Source organism: Amblyraja radiata, chromosome 34, assembly GCF_010909765.2.
Source record: "Amblyraja radiata isolate CabotCenter1 chromosome 34, sAmbRad1.1.pri, whole genome shotgun sequence".
Lineage (NCBI taxonomy): Eukaryota > Metazoa > Chordata > Chondrichthyes > Rajiformes > Rajidae > Amblyraja > Amblyraja radiata.
The window spans coordinates 9,592,562-9,606,909 of record NC_045989.1 but is presented as its reverse complement, the minus strand read 5'-3'; the positions used below and the strand labels follow the sequence as shown (position 1 = coordinate 9,606,909).

At 43.3% G+C, this 14,348-nt stretch overlaps 1 protein-coding gene across 1 annotated transcript in view; it reads right to left on the bottom strand.

Annotated features, from left to right (window-relative positions):
- The window catches only part of anp32a (acidic nuclear phosphoprotein 32 family member A), a 35,136-nt gene extending 21,671 nt beyond the window's left edge, over nucleotides 1-13,465 (bottom strand). The window contains exon 1 of the mRNA XM_033050519.1: nucleotides 13,270-13,465. Within this exon, the coding sequence (XP_032906410.1) occupies nucleotides 13,270-13,323 (54 nt within the window). The 5' untranslated portion in view covers nucleotides 13,324-13,465. The remainder of the gene's footprint in view (nucleotides 1-13,269) is intronic.
- Nucleotides 13,466-14,348: the final 883 nt, after the last annotated feature.

Genomic DNA, 14,348 nt, shown 5'->3' with positions numbered 1-14,348 from the left:
CATGCACTAAAACTTGTATATCAGGATAATCTTTGCGATCAACAGCTCAGCATTGAAAACATGTCACATCCTTGTTGGTTAGCTTCAAGTAGTGATCAGTCATGCAATAACCCCCTTTAAGCACCGCACACAAGACCCAAAGATCTAGCAAATGATGGGTCTACAAATTGGAAGTGAAACTGCTTACTTAAATTTTAGAGTCTTACAACTACTTGGGAAAGGGTGGAGACTTGGTGAAAAGAGGTCATCCAATCAGTGAAAACGTGATCCCAATCTTGGTTCCTCCAACCCCACTTTCTTTCTCAACTATTATTTCCATCTCATCATCCTGCTTTTTGTTACATTACAAAAGATTTACATTTCCAATCACAAAAGAGACATCGAACCATTAAATTCTTCAAAATGTTATGTATCAGGTTGAAAACAAAATGCTGTAAATACTCAGCATGTCAGACAACATCTGTGGAATGAGAAAGGGTCTAGAAATAGTGGACGCATTGGTGATCATTTTCCAATGTTCAATAGATTCAGGATCAATTCCTGTAGATTGGATGGTAGCTAATGTTTATGTCAAAGGGTCTTTCGTTTTCAACAATGCTGCATGATCTGCTAAACGTTCAATATTTATTTCAATTTTTTAGCACCTGCACCTATTTTGATCTTCAATCGCAGAACGAATTTATGAATAAGCTCAAAATCATACTGATTTTGGATTCCTTCCGCATTTTCTAAAATCAAAGTTTAAACATCTTTCACAATTTTATCATAGAAAATTATACTTGGCTATAACAAAGAGGCCACTCACTTTGCACAGGTCACACACTACCTGAATTCCGGACCACAATTCCCCCCCCCCAGATAACGAGGCAGAATAGCAGCATGTTTATTCCTTTCATGGTAACATTTCTACAACCAACAAGATGAATTGTCCAAGTTCCAAAAAATGTACCTTGATCAAAATTCCATCACAGTGTGCACAAAATTGTAACCAATTCTGCCTCCTCGTTCAAGACAGAATGTCCAATAGTTTGGCCACTTCCCAAACTGAAATTCCTGCAGCAACTGTCTATTCAGAATACAAATCATTTACTTCATTAAATATGATTCAACCACTGCGTACGAGAACACTGCTAGTTTCCTACAATGAACTGACAACTTTTTTTCCCAAATCCTCAAGTTGGAAGTGGTTTAGTTCAGTCTACCAACTGGCTTTTTTTGAAGACAGGTCAGGTCTTCCACTTTTCATTGCCTGAGGCCCCAACTCGAAGATTGATAGGTCATTATCAGTTGGTTCCATTTTAAAATGTTGGGGAGTCAAAATAATTTGTAATGAACATCGAAGTCCAAGGGGGAAATGAAATCTTGTTCTAATTCACCATGGGGCTCATTTCTAAAAAATGTGAAGACCAAAGTTGGACCCTTGGAGACTGAAAAGGGTAAATTTATTATGGGGAACAAGGAAATAGCAGATGAGTTTAACAGGTACTTTGGATCCGCCTTAACTAAGGAGGACACAAACAATCTTCCTGATGTACTAGTGGCCAGAGGATCTGGGGTGACGGAGGAACTGAAGGAAATCCACATTAGGCAGCAAACAGTGTTGGGTAGACTGATGGGTCTGAAGGCTGATAAATTCCCAGGGCCTGATGGTCTGCATCCCAGGGTACTTAAGGAAGTGGCTAGAAATAGTGGACACATTGATGATCATTTCCCCAATGTTCTATATATTCAGGATCAGTTCCTGTGGATTGGAGGGTAGCTAATGTTATCCCACTTTTTAAGAAAGGCGGGAGAGAGAAAACAGGGAATTATAGACCAGTTAGCCTGACATCAGCGGTGGGGAAGATGCTGGAGTCAATCATAAAAGATGAAATAGCGGCACATTTGGGTAGCAGCAACGGGATCGGTCCTAGTCAGCATGGATTTACAAAGGTGAAATCATGCTCGACTAATCTTCTGGAATTTGAGGATGTAACTAGGAAAATGAACAAGGGAGAGCCAGTGGATGTAGTGTACCAGGACTTTCAAAAAGCATTTGATAAGGTCCCACATTGGAGATTAGTGGGCAAAATTAGGGCACATGGATAGAAAATTGTTTGGCCGACAGGAAACAAAGAGTAGGGATTAACGGGTCCCTTTCAGAATGGCAGGCAGTGACTAGTGAGGTACCGCAAGGTTCGGTGCTGGGCCTGCAGCTATTTACAACATACATCAATGATTTAGGTGAAGGGATTCAAAGTAACATTAGCAAATTTGCAAATGACACAAAGCTGGGTGGCAGCGTGAACTGTGAGGAGGATGCTATAAGAATGCAGGTAGACAAAATTGCTGGAGAAACTCAGTGGGTGACACCCCAGCAGTATGAACATTGACTTTTCCAATTTCAGGTAGTCCTTACTTTCTCCCTCCTTCCCCTCCCAGCTCTCCCACAGCTTACTGTCTCTGCCTTTTCCTTTCTTTTTCCCGGCCCCCCACTAGTCTGAAGAAGGGTCTCGGCCCAAAACGTCACCTGTTCCTTCGCCCCCTAGATGCTGCCTCCCCCACTGAGTTTCTCCAGCAATTTTGTTTACCTTCGATTTTTCCAGCATCTGCAGTTCTTTCTTAAGCAATGAGAATGCAGGGCGACTTGGACAGGTTGGCGTAGTGGGGAGATTATCCACTTTGGTAGCAAAAACAGGAAGGCAGATTGTTATCTAAATGGTGCCATGTTGGGAAAAGGGGAAGTATAACGGGATCTGGGGTTCCTTATTCATCAATCAATGAAAGTAAGCATGCAGGTACAGCAGGCAGTGAAGAAAGTGAATGGCATGTTGGCATTCATAACACGAAGAGTCCAGTATAGGAGCAAAGAGGTCCTTCTGCCATTGTACAGAGCACTAGTGAGACCACACCTGGAGTATTGTGCGCAGTTTTGGTCTCCAAATTTGAGGAAGGACGTTCTTGCTATTGAGGGAGGGCAGCGTAGGTTTATAAAGGTTAATTCCCAGGATGGCGGGACTGTCATATGTTGAGAGAATGGAGCAATTTCTGGGCTTGTATACTCTGGAATTTAGGATGAGAGGGTATCTTATTGAAACATGATTATTAAAGGTTTGGACACGCTAGAGGCAGGAAACATGTTCCCGATGTTGGTGGAGTCCAGAACCAGGGGCCACTGTTTAAGAATAAGGGGTAGTCCATTTAGAACGGAGATGAGGAAACATTTTTTCATACAGAGAGTTGTGAGTCTGCGGAATTCTCTGCCTCAGAGGGCGGTGGAGGCCGGTTCTCTGGATACTTTCAAGAGAGAGCTAGATAGGGCTCTTAAAGATAGCGGAGTCAGGGCGTACTGATTGGGGATGATCAGCCATGATCACATTGAATGGCGGTGCTGGTTCGAGGGGGCCGAATGGCCTACTCCAGGACCTATTGTCTAATGTCATCAAGTCCAGTCTTCACACTTCGATAGGATATGGGCCAAATGCGGGCAGATGGCACTGGTATAGCTGGGACATGTTGGGCCGAAGGGTCTGTTTCCACACAGTACCACTCTGACTCTACCCTCATCCCTGCCCATCCTCACCCCACCCAAAATCTAGATTCAAGCATTGAACAGATACTTCTCTTCCCCAATTTTCTGGCACCATCGGGTTGATGTCGAAACACGTTGGCTTCTCCTTGCATTCCAAAAGGTACGCTGCCTCAATGGAATTCTGGCACTCACCCCATCATTCCCCCTTCAACCGCAAAAATATATATGTATCTTTGTTAATACCTGGAGCCAAAACACAGTTCGCAGGTGAAACAGCACTGTCCTTGAATCTCAGGCCTATTGCATCCACGATGCAGCCTTCACTTTAGTTTGGTGGTCACTTCACAAGCACTTCCATTGAGTGCATGACTGCACCACATGCACAACTGAGGCCTCTATCACTAATCAAAATAGAAGGAAACATGTTGGAATTGAGGGACAAAACTGCAGATGCTGGAAGTCTGAAATAAAACGGGTCAGGTAGTATCAGTGGAAAAAGGAAAATCAAAGTTTAAACTTATAGGTTATAGACTTTTAACCAAACCAGCCAGTTTTGAAACAAATTTAAAAAAAGGTTGCTTATCTGAAATCATTGAATTTAATGCCAAGTCCCAAGAACTGCAATATGCTTAGTCAGAAACCGAGGTGATGCTCTTTGCAATCTCCAAGCATTAATTCTTCATCACAGACCCATCTCCCTCACCTTCTTCACCAATGGAGGACAATGCAAACTTGAACATCATTACTTTGTCCTTCAAGAAGGCGCATGCAGCTTTCTAGGCTCCGTAACACAATGGTTCTGCCACTTCCACTTAAAACGCCTGCTGGCTTTCTTTTGCAAAGCAACGAACCACTGAATGAACGCAGCAGGTCAAGCAGCATTTGCAGAGAGAAACGGACAGACCGTGTTTTGGGTCGTGACCTTTCTTCAAAACTGGACTTTCTTTCTCCTTCCTTCCCCATCACTGAATCTCTCCGGCCATCCATTTATCACAGACCTCTCTCTCCTTTGTTCTAACCTCCCATTCCCAAATTTTCAGTGTTCAAGTTTGATAAACTTAACTCTTCACACCCAAATAGAAAGTAAAACCTGCCGCTGACCAAAAGTGATTATATAACAATTAACGGAACTAACAAACATCCTTACACAACGTTAAAATCTGCACCACATAAATCCTCATAAGATTTCACAATCTGGGATAGGTTAACCGCAGAGTCTTGGTTTTTTTTTTGTAACAGTGAGATCTGCTAAGCAATAAAATAATAATAATAATAATGCATTTTATTTATGGGTGCCTTTCAGAACACTCAAGGACACCTTACAGTTAAAACAAGCAAATGACAAATATATAAATAAAATGAAGCAAAAACATCATATCCATGGATTTGATTAGTAGCTTTTTCTTCACTAACCCCCCCCCCCCCCCCACCCAAGACAACTTGACTATGCAAATTCAGAATTAACAATGAAGTCCATGCTAGCTAACAATAGCTTCCATTCAAGGCTGGTTGTAGTTTGCAATTATTCCTGGGGGAAATTAAAGAAACACACTCTGGTTTGTGACTATGACCATCTCATGGGAAGAAACTTCAAAATATTCGGTAAGAGGCGAATGTGTTTTGCGAGGAAAGGTCAGGGTGGAGACAAAAGATTTGTTATTTACCACCCCCAGACTGTATTTCCAATTCAGATTGATAGAAAGTAGTGATCCAGCTGAACTGTTGAAGAAGAATTCACAAAGCCATTAGGGAGGAGATTGGTTATATTAAAATGGGATGAGAAACACGCCCCAAACATTGACGGCTTCTCTCTCCGAGTCACTGGTTGGCCAACTGAGTGTTTACAGCATTTTAATGTCTCCTTTCTGCAAAACATCTTGAAAGCGCTTATTCCACACGATCTTCCCTTTTGTAGAGGATACATCACCTTCTCAAACCTCAGGGTGAAGTTGGATACCAATTCCAACGAGTGAAATCAAAGCCTCTTTCCTTTGATCGCAGTACATGGAACAATCACCCAGCAAGGATGGTCGAAGGTAGACAAAAACGTGGAGAAACTCAGCGGGTGAGGCAGCATCTATAGAGCGAAGGAATAGGTGACGTTTCGGGTCAAGACCCTTCTCCCCGAAACATCACCTATTCCTTCGCTCCATAGGTGCTGCCTTACCCGCTGTGTTTCTCCAGCATTTTTGCCTACCATCGATTTTTCCAGCATCTGCAGTTCTTTCATAAACAGCAAGGATGGTCACTGGGTTCTTGGGCATTGACAGGGAGCAGGCAAATTGGACCACCTACCACCTGAAACAGTTCAGATCGTACAGTCCACACCAACCTTCAAGCACCAGTTTATATTAATCCCATTTTATTCCCCTGACATTGTCATCAACTACCCCAAGGTTCCACACTAAAGCGATCATCCTACGAACCTCCATGTTTGGCATGTGGAAGGAAACAAGAAACACCCAAAAGCCACACACGCTTTATCATATTCACTGTACAATTATTGTCAGATACAGTGAAAAACTTTGCGTGCTGTCCAGGCAGATCATTCTATTCACAAATACATCCGGCAGCGCAAACTATATACGTCCAGGTTCAAAGTGCAGATTTTAAAAAGTGCAAAGACAGCAAAGAGGCAGGCTGGAAATTCATACAAGATATCTGTTCAAGAGTGATAAAAGCAGGGAAAAAGCTGCCCTTGAATCTGGTTTCCCCACTTTTAAACTTTTGTATCTTCTGTTCAACAGAAGAGGGGAGAAGAGGAAATGTCCGGGTGAGAGTGGCCCGAGGGAAAACGTGCAAACTCTCTATAGACCCCACCTAAGGTCAGGATGGCATCCAGCTTACAGGAGCTGCAAGGCAGTAGATCTACGAGGATATGCTTCGTGAAGTAGGTTGAAGGCAGGACTACACAAACAAATAAAATGTTGAATAGTGAAGACTAGTTGGATGGAGTGATCACGGTTCCAAATTCTACAGAGACGTGTTCTCTGACAAAATGCCTCTGGGTACAACCCTCTAACAATCCGATTGCAGATGTTGAGAACAAATGTAACATAAATGGGCAACATAACAATGGTGCTTCACTGGAAATGGGGCAAAGGGAGGCTGGCAGTGGAGTCTAATGTGAAGCAGATTACAATGCAACAAGCAATCTTGACAGAACTGGATGTTGCCACTCAGAGGCTGAAAGGGAAAGTGCTGTACTTCCCAATGTAGGGCAATCCATCCACATATGATGCCACACTTTATATTAATAAACGTTCCGAGTTCAGGCCACTCTATTACTCAGAATAAACTGTGATTGGCCTTTACAATTACTCAGCGAAACATAAATCCATATAGTGCCCAGCTGAATTTGAAACACATTGAAATATCCAGTCAACACCAGGTCACCAATTCCACAACTCCAAAATGCAAAACAACATTTTCTAAATACTTTTGGTAGGGAAGCAGTCAAAGTGTGCACAGATCACATTTATATTCTGGGTTTAATGCAGTAAAAAAGACCAAGGGTTCCATTTGCCCATAACATTCGACAACAGCCTTGTCAAACATCGGAGAAGGTGACAACAGCTTATTTCATGGAGAAGAGTTTCAACAACAGGATCAAAAGGAGGTAGATAGCAGAGGGGTTTAAGGGAGGAATTCCAAAGCGTACATCCTTGGCAACTAAAGTGAAAGTGACAGGAGAATCATTAAATGCAACCAAATGCTGAAGAGGCCAGAACAGGAGGGGTGGTAACAGAACCGTTAAGACCATCTCTAAGTCTTGCCCTGCAGTAATATTACGTGCCTAAGTACAATGTTACAAGGATGTGAATGCAACACACAATCTATACATCTATCTTCCATACATAACTAAAACTCTGATTTTGTTATCTTCCGGTTTGGTGGTTTTTCTATTTGCGCAAAAACGGTTTGCGATAGAGCTACGATTTTTCGCCAGTTCACTCACTGTTCTCCTGTGCTGCGAGTGCACCAAGTTTAGTTCCAATCAGCTGAATGTCGTAAAAGTTAGCGAGGTTTAAAACTCTTAAAAAACAATCTCTTCTCCTGCCAGTCAGCGCTGTGCAGATTAGTCACTTCCCCCATCACTCCCCGGGAAGGTCTGCCCCTTCCTGCGCCATCGCGTCTTTACTGGAGCTGAGGATAGCCGGCACAATTTTCGGAGGGACCCCCAAGCAGCCCAGCGTCAGAGACCCAGCCCAGAGTCGGAGATGTCGCCAAACGGAAAGCTGAGACTCTGATCCCAGCGGCGGAGAACGTCCAGCGCCTGCTGTGAGTCCCCATCGCACCACCAATTCCAGCCACTACCCCTCTGGTTCCTCCCCCCCATGGCTCCCCCCGTCTTTTCGCCGAGCTCACTCCCCCTTGCCCACACACCTCTCATCCCCCAACTCCCCCTCCCGCCCACATACACCCCCCCGCCCACGCGCACACACCCTCCTGCCCACATACACACCTTCCCCCTCCACACCACCCTCTACCCCCCTCCACACCATCCTCTACCCCCCTCCTACACCTCCCCGTCCACACACACCCCTCCCACCCCATCCCCCCACATGAGGGGGAGGGAGTGCTCAGGGATGAGGGGAAATGAGCCGCGCCTGCGCAGTTTGGGGCTATGGGCAAGTGGTGGAATATTGCGTTGGGGGAACGGGTGAATGGTGGAATATTGCATTGGGGAAACGGGTGGATGGTGGAATATTACGTTGGGGAATGGGTTGCATTGGGGGACCAGGCCTCCCGTGTGACTGGGACTCAACGGGTCAAATTTAGTCTAGTAATTCCTAAAGAAGTCAAAGCAACAATGTACGCCAATGAAATTATACACACCTCCAAAATAAAAATCAGACAACACTGTTCAAGGTACACTAAGGTACAAGAGTCAAGCCATGTTCTTCAAACATATGCCTCCAAAGCTAGTAAAATAATAGCTCTGTATTTCACTGCTGAGAATTTCACTCTGTTTGTGTTCATTATTAGACTGTATACCACAATAGTAGTATAAATCCAACCTGGACATTTACAAGTGTTGAAAGGAGTCACAGATATGGCAACAAGCAGCGACAAGACCCAATGCGGAGTTAGGGTTTCGACACACCCCCTTGGCTTCAGACAGCAACACTAACGAGAGGTAAATTTCAGAGCGATCCATGACTTGGTACAGGTAGACAACAGGAGAAAGAGAGAAAATGGGTTGCGGCAGCTAAATAGGTTTGTTCAAGCTGACATTGACACAATGGGACGAATGGCCTCCTTGATAAAATGGGAAATACAAAGTGTGCAGCATTACGTGCACTAGCAAGACTCAAGCCAGTAGGAATCAGGGTTGGCCAGGAAGAGGGATATAGCACGGGGTGGGGCATAAACTGCAGGGTGCGAAGCTGGTTGTGGTTGATGGGCAACTGATCACAGCCATGGGACATTGCTACATGATTTCACCAACACGGTCTTCAATTTCTTCATGGAAGGCGTTCCTGCCATAACAGGCAAGGCGGCGTAAATTCACGGACGATGGAAAGTTATGCAGATGAGAAGCATGCGGCATGCAAAGACATCTAATCTCGCACCCAACTCTCCCAAAAATGTTGCGTCAATATTGCAAAGCCCGCTACCATCCTGGATGACACGTTGTTATGCAACAGGTCACGGAAAATGATCCCAACCAATTACAAAAACCAACATGAACAGATCAGAGGCCCGGGCATTCGGTGGCATCTCATCTCTCATTTCCCCTCGAGACCTGGTCATCATACCGCAAGGTAATTCAGGAATGTGGTGGGATAGTCCCAATGCATGGATGGAAGTAGTACCACACTCACCTTCTTGGCAAAGTCACCGCAGCCCATTTAACTGAGAAACCCAAATCACCCTTGCCACTGTGTTTAAGAAGGAACTGCAGATGCTGGAAAAGGGTTTTGGCCCGAAATGTTGCCCATCTCCTTCGCTCCATAGATGCTGCTGCACCCCCTGAGTTTCTCCAGCATTTTTGTGTACCTTCACCCTTGCCACCAGTAGTGCAGAAGATCCAATTTAGCAGCAAACCATCCAGACCACTGTTCATAAGTGATAGGAGTGGAATCAGGCCATTCAGCCCATCAACTCTGCTCTGCCATTCAATTATGGTTGATCTATCTCTCCCTCTTAACCCCATCCTCCTGCCTTCTCCACATAACCTCTGGCACCTGTACTAATCAAGAATCTATCTATCTTTGCAGCATTATCTACACCCACAACAACCCCCACCTGCCCACCATGCCCCAATCGAGCCAACAGGTGCATGAATCTGTTAACATCAACATCACACACCGCCAGAGGTGGAAATATAACAGCACTCTGATATCAACACTGCTCAAAATCACAGAACCACCAAACTTTACTACAAGTGTGCCTGTACACCTGGATTCTAGGATTTCCAAGTAGTTCAGGCCGATAAACACTGATCACATCACAGATCTCAAATAAAGAAAGCCTAACACCACACTGTTTATTTAAAATCCAATTCCACAAAAACAGTTATCTACCACATCAATTAAATCCTCCACTGTTAAACCAGCTGAGAAAACAAGTCTGGCTTGGGAGGTTATTGCAACAATCTTCCTCTCAAAATCTCAGAGCACAGAATAAAATGAAACAGCCAACCCTTCTGTCCAGGGAATTGACCGACATGGAACAGCCCATTCTACTAACTGCCATCGCTTTCCAATGTTATTAGGTTGAGGGATATTTTAGAGCTGGTCATAAAATACTGACCTCTGGAGTGGTCAATTCTAACTACGGCTTTCTGCAATAAACAATACATTTCCATGGTCTTGGTTGCACTACAGACTTCATTCTTGCACTATTACGTTTACTTATTTGTGTATCCGAGCATTACATAACACGTGTTATTGCATTTAAGGGCATGCTAAGCTGCAACAAGCAAGAATTTCATTGTTCCATTGTTGGTGTTAGGACAATTAAACTCTCTTGACAATCCAAACGGTTCATAATTTGAGCAGTACGTCTCATTATCATCTGCTGGGACGTTTCTGTAACCTACTGCATTTCAATTATCGAAATTACTTCCTTGGAACACGGCCGCGACCAAGAATGTGCAGCACACATTCAAACTTGGCTTCTCTCTCTGCCAGCGTTGCCCGATGTGCTGAATTACTCGCGTTGTTTTTATAATCAGTATCGTCATTCCAACTTGACTGGAAACAAAGGTTATGGACACTCGCACCCACGTTGTATGGGCACCAATCAGAAGTATTATGAGGACAACCCACTAACAAATAAACATTAAAAAAAAACAAATTCACAAAAGAACAAACAGGTGCACCAAGCCAAACCAGCACAATGCTGCATTTTAAACATACTTAGATGCTCAGACGGTCAAATTACAGGCTTCATCGCTCCTGCTTGATTTGAGGTGTTTATTAATGCATAAAGGGATCACAATATAGCCTTTAAAACGCAGTATAATAATACAACCGCTTGGCTTCAAACACGTTTAAAACTTCATGAGAAAAACGTTTGGGAGAAGTTATCTTAAGGGACGCGTTTATCTCAAGACTAAGTAACGCAAGATGCATGTTTTGTTTAAAAAAATGATTATTAATTTGTATCCTCACTCAAAAATATAACACGCCCAAGATTACCGAGGCTGATTATGGTTAATGGAAGTAAACCAGCGAATCAGCATTTCAAAATTGCGGAATACTGCAAAATATAATAATATTTCACACAATATGCCCGAAACATGAAAAGCACACGCCCGCAAAATCTTATGCCTGCTTATATAATGAGCGATTTGCAAGCCTCCAGCGTTGGATGAAGGGAGGGAAGGGAGGACCCTGGTGACCCCACAAGAACGCGAATGTTGCCACTGCGAAGTTGCAGAGTTCGATGGAATCCCTCGCGGGTTCCAAATTCCAATTTGGAACGTTCGACACAAACAAATCGCAACATCGCCTTCCACACTACAAAATGGCAGCCGGGGACAACCTTAGGTAGCAAACTTTAAACCAAGCCTGATTTTATTTGTTAATTAATCGCCGACATTCACTCACTCTCTCTCTCTCCCCCCACACATTTCCCCAGTCCCGCCTCTGTCTAAACCAGCTGCCAAATCGTACGTTTTCGCAGCAAAATGAGTGAACACGTTTGCTCTCCCGAAGAGTTGATTCTAATTATCTGCCAATTGTAAGAATCTTCGAGGTGGAAAAGAGCTGATAGGCTCCATTTCCCCAATGACGTAACCGTACTGTATTTTCGTCCTTGCTATTCCCCCCCCCCCCCAACAAACATCACCTTTCCCAGGCTGCACCATCGCCCCGAAAGTGTTTACACGCAATTCGTCTCATCCCTCCTCCATGGCCACTTCGTTAAAGACAGACCCTCAAAGCGCATGGTATTTATATTCTTCGTTTCTGTTTCCGAGCCCTCAGTAAAATGGCGGCCGTCCTACTTAGGTTGGATCCGACCCTGCCAACGCGGTACAAAGTTCCAAAGTTGCCCACAATTTCCTCAAATAATGTTCTTCCACGGGCCGTTGCAGACTACCCCCTCCCCCCAAAAGATCACGCACTCGCATTGATCTCCGCTCCTTTCCGGGCGGCCGTACTTAATTTATTTTTTTTCAAATAAGAGCAGCTTAAACTGCAAGCTCAACTAATAAAATCACCACCCTCCCCTTTCTTAGTGGCTACCAACGTTACAAACACATCAATCGAGGAAACGCAAATCTATTCTGCTTCCTCCCTCCCATTGTAAGCCTCTGGATATCATCGGCACCCAAAGTACTGAGGAATCCAAGTATATGATAAAACAATTTCATTCTTCCACCTCCCGGTTAAAATTCCCATACAATTACGGCACCTTTAAATAATGCACTCGTAAATTTAAATGCCCATTCATCTATTGTTTTTAATTAAAAAGTGCCAAAAATCTCGACATAAAAAGTATGAAAAAAATAAGTTTGGCCACACTCGAGGTTACTAGAGTTTATAACCTTACCAAATTTGCACGCTACAGTTAAAAAAAATTAAGAACTCGTATAATTTAAACATATTTACAGTATAAGAAACGTTCCACACTCATGCGCGCGTAATGCAGATTCATGTCAAACAGCTACTATTTTTGTCCCACCACAAGGTCTTTAGCTTATTCTTACTGTTTCCAAAGTTAAAAAGAATCAGAAACTCAAAAAAACTCCAAAGTCTATTCAGAGAGTAACATCGACCACATCGCTCTCTCGACCCTGGACTGCTGTTCGTTATTAGAGTGTTTTATAATATAGAAAAATATACGGGAATGGGCGCGTTCATGACTATGAATTTGCAAATATGGCTCCCCATTCTCCCTTATTTGATCTCCGATAGGAATATCTCACTGTATCCCAAGTTTCTTTCACACGTTTTACGAACTTCAAACATTCCACTGTCAAAAAGGGGAGAAAAGTTTGCGAGGAGTCGGGAATATTAAGTAATCAGTTTCACATCTTGCAAAACTCGTGCATTTCATCCAATCCAGTCAGCCTCACCGGGATTTACAAACCTTGCTAGTTAAACTTAAAATTTAACAAAATCGCAAGAGGATACACATGCGTACTAAAAACAAAGATGAAATAGTATACATATTTGCACAAAGATGCTTAGGAAGGTAGGTGAGAGAAATGTTATACAGACAAGAAACCACGTCAACTATTTTTCGCTCCACAAAAAAACAATTAAGACATCTAGAAGTTATCTGAAGAGAAATAATCTTACGTCTGAAGGCTTCCTATTCCGTAGTTCTAAAAAAATTCTATTCTTCACATCCATCTTTGCCACCAAGGCTGATTTACAATATGAAGACAAACGCTGGTGACCAAATGCTGTTTAACACAGGGAAAGATCTGCTTGCAATACAAGCTGACGCCACTACACCGACCAGCCAACCCAACTTGATAACTAACTCCAAGGGGTGGGTGGGATTCGGTCACTTGATGGGCACAATAGTCAGCCAATACGATACAAAACAGCCCGCCGACCCAGGCGTCGACAAATAGTTAAAGAGGTGAAGTCGTTGAGGGCGGGACCCGAGTACCATTAAGCTGGGTTGCAGACTGCCTTTCTAAGTGCATTCAATAAATAGCCCATTCGCAACCGGAGAAGAGGCATGGAAGCAAATGGCGTCTTTAGTATGGGTGTAAAGGGGGCACCTCCGCCGTGTTTATTTCACAAAAGCTCACCGTCCCAATGAAATTGGACTTTTAAACCGAGCTCGAGAAAATATCTGCCAATGCTAAAACACGAACAGGATTGTACACGTTATCTAAAGTACAACGATGTTATCAGAAAAAAAAAACCGTTTTAAGGTCGTTACGGTGAAAGTTCTGCTTTGGTCTTGAACATACTCGAGGCACAGCGAGATTCAAACATTATACTAGATAAATACCGAAACCCAATATTAACGTCTTACATTTTTATGGGGTCCCAGTTTTGCCATTTACAAAAGGGGGGTGTAAGTGAAATACAACCACGTTTTTTTTTTTTTCGATTGTCGAATTCTCCTTACAATATATGGAATAAGAACGCACCACACACCAATGCAAGTAATAAAGACACACAATATTAAGTGCAAGCAACAGTCGCATATTCACAACAAAATGGAAGGGCATTGTCATGTCAACGTCCTTTTAACTATGGTTGTTGATTAGCATGCAAACAAATTACCTTGTTGTCCAATCAGTGTGAAAATACATACTTTAAAAAGTGCAAATTTCAAATGGCCATTGAAATCGCCACCTGTACATTTTTTTTTGCAACTATTGTACATATGCACCAGCAAAATGAAGTGCATTACA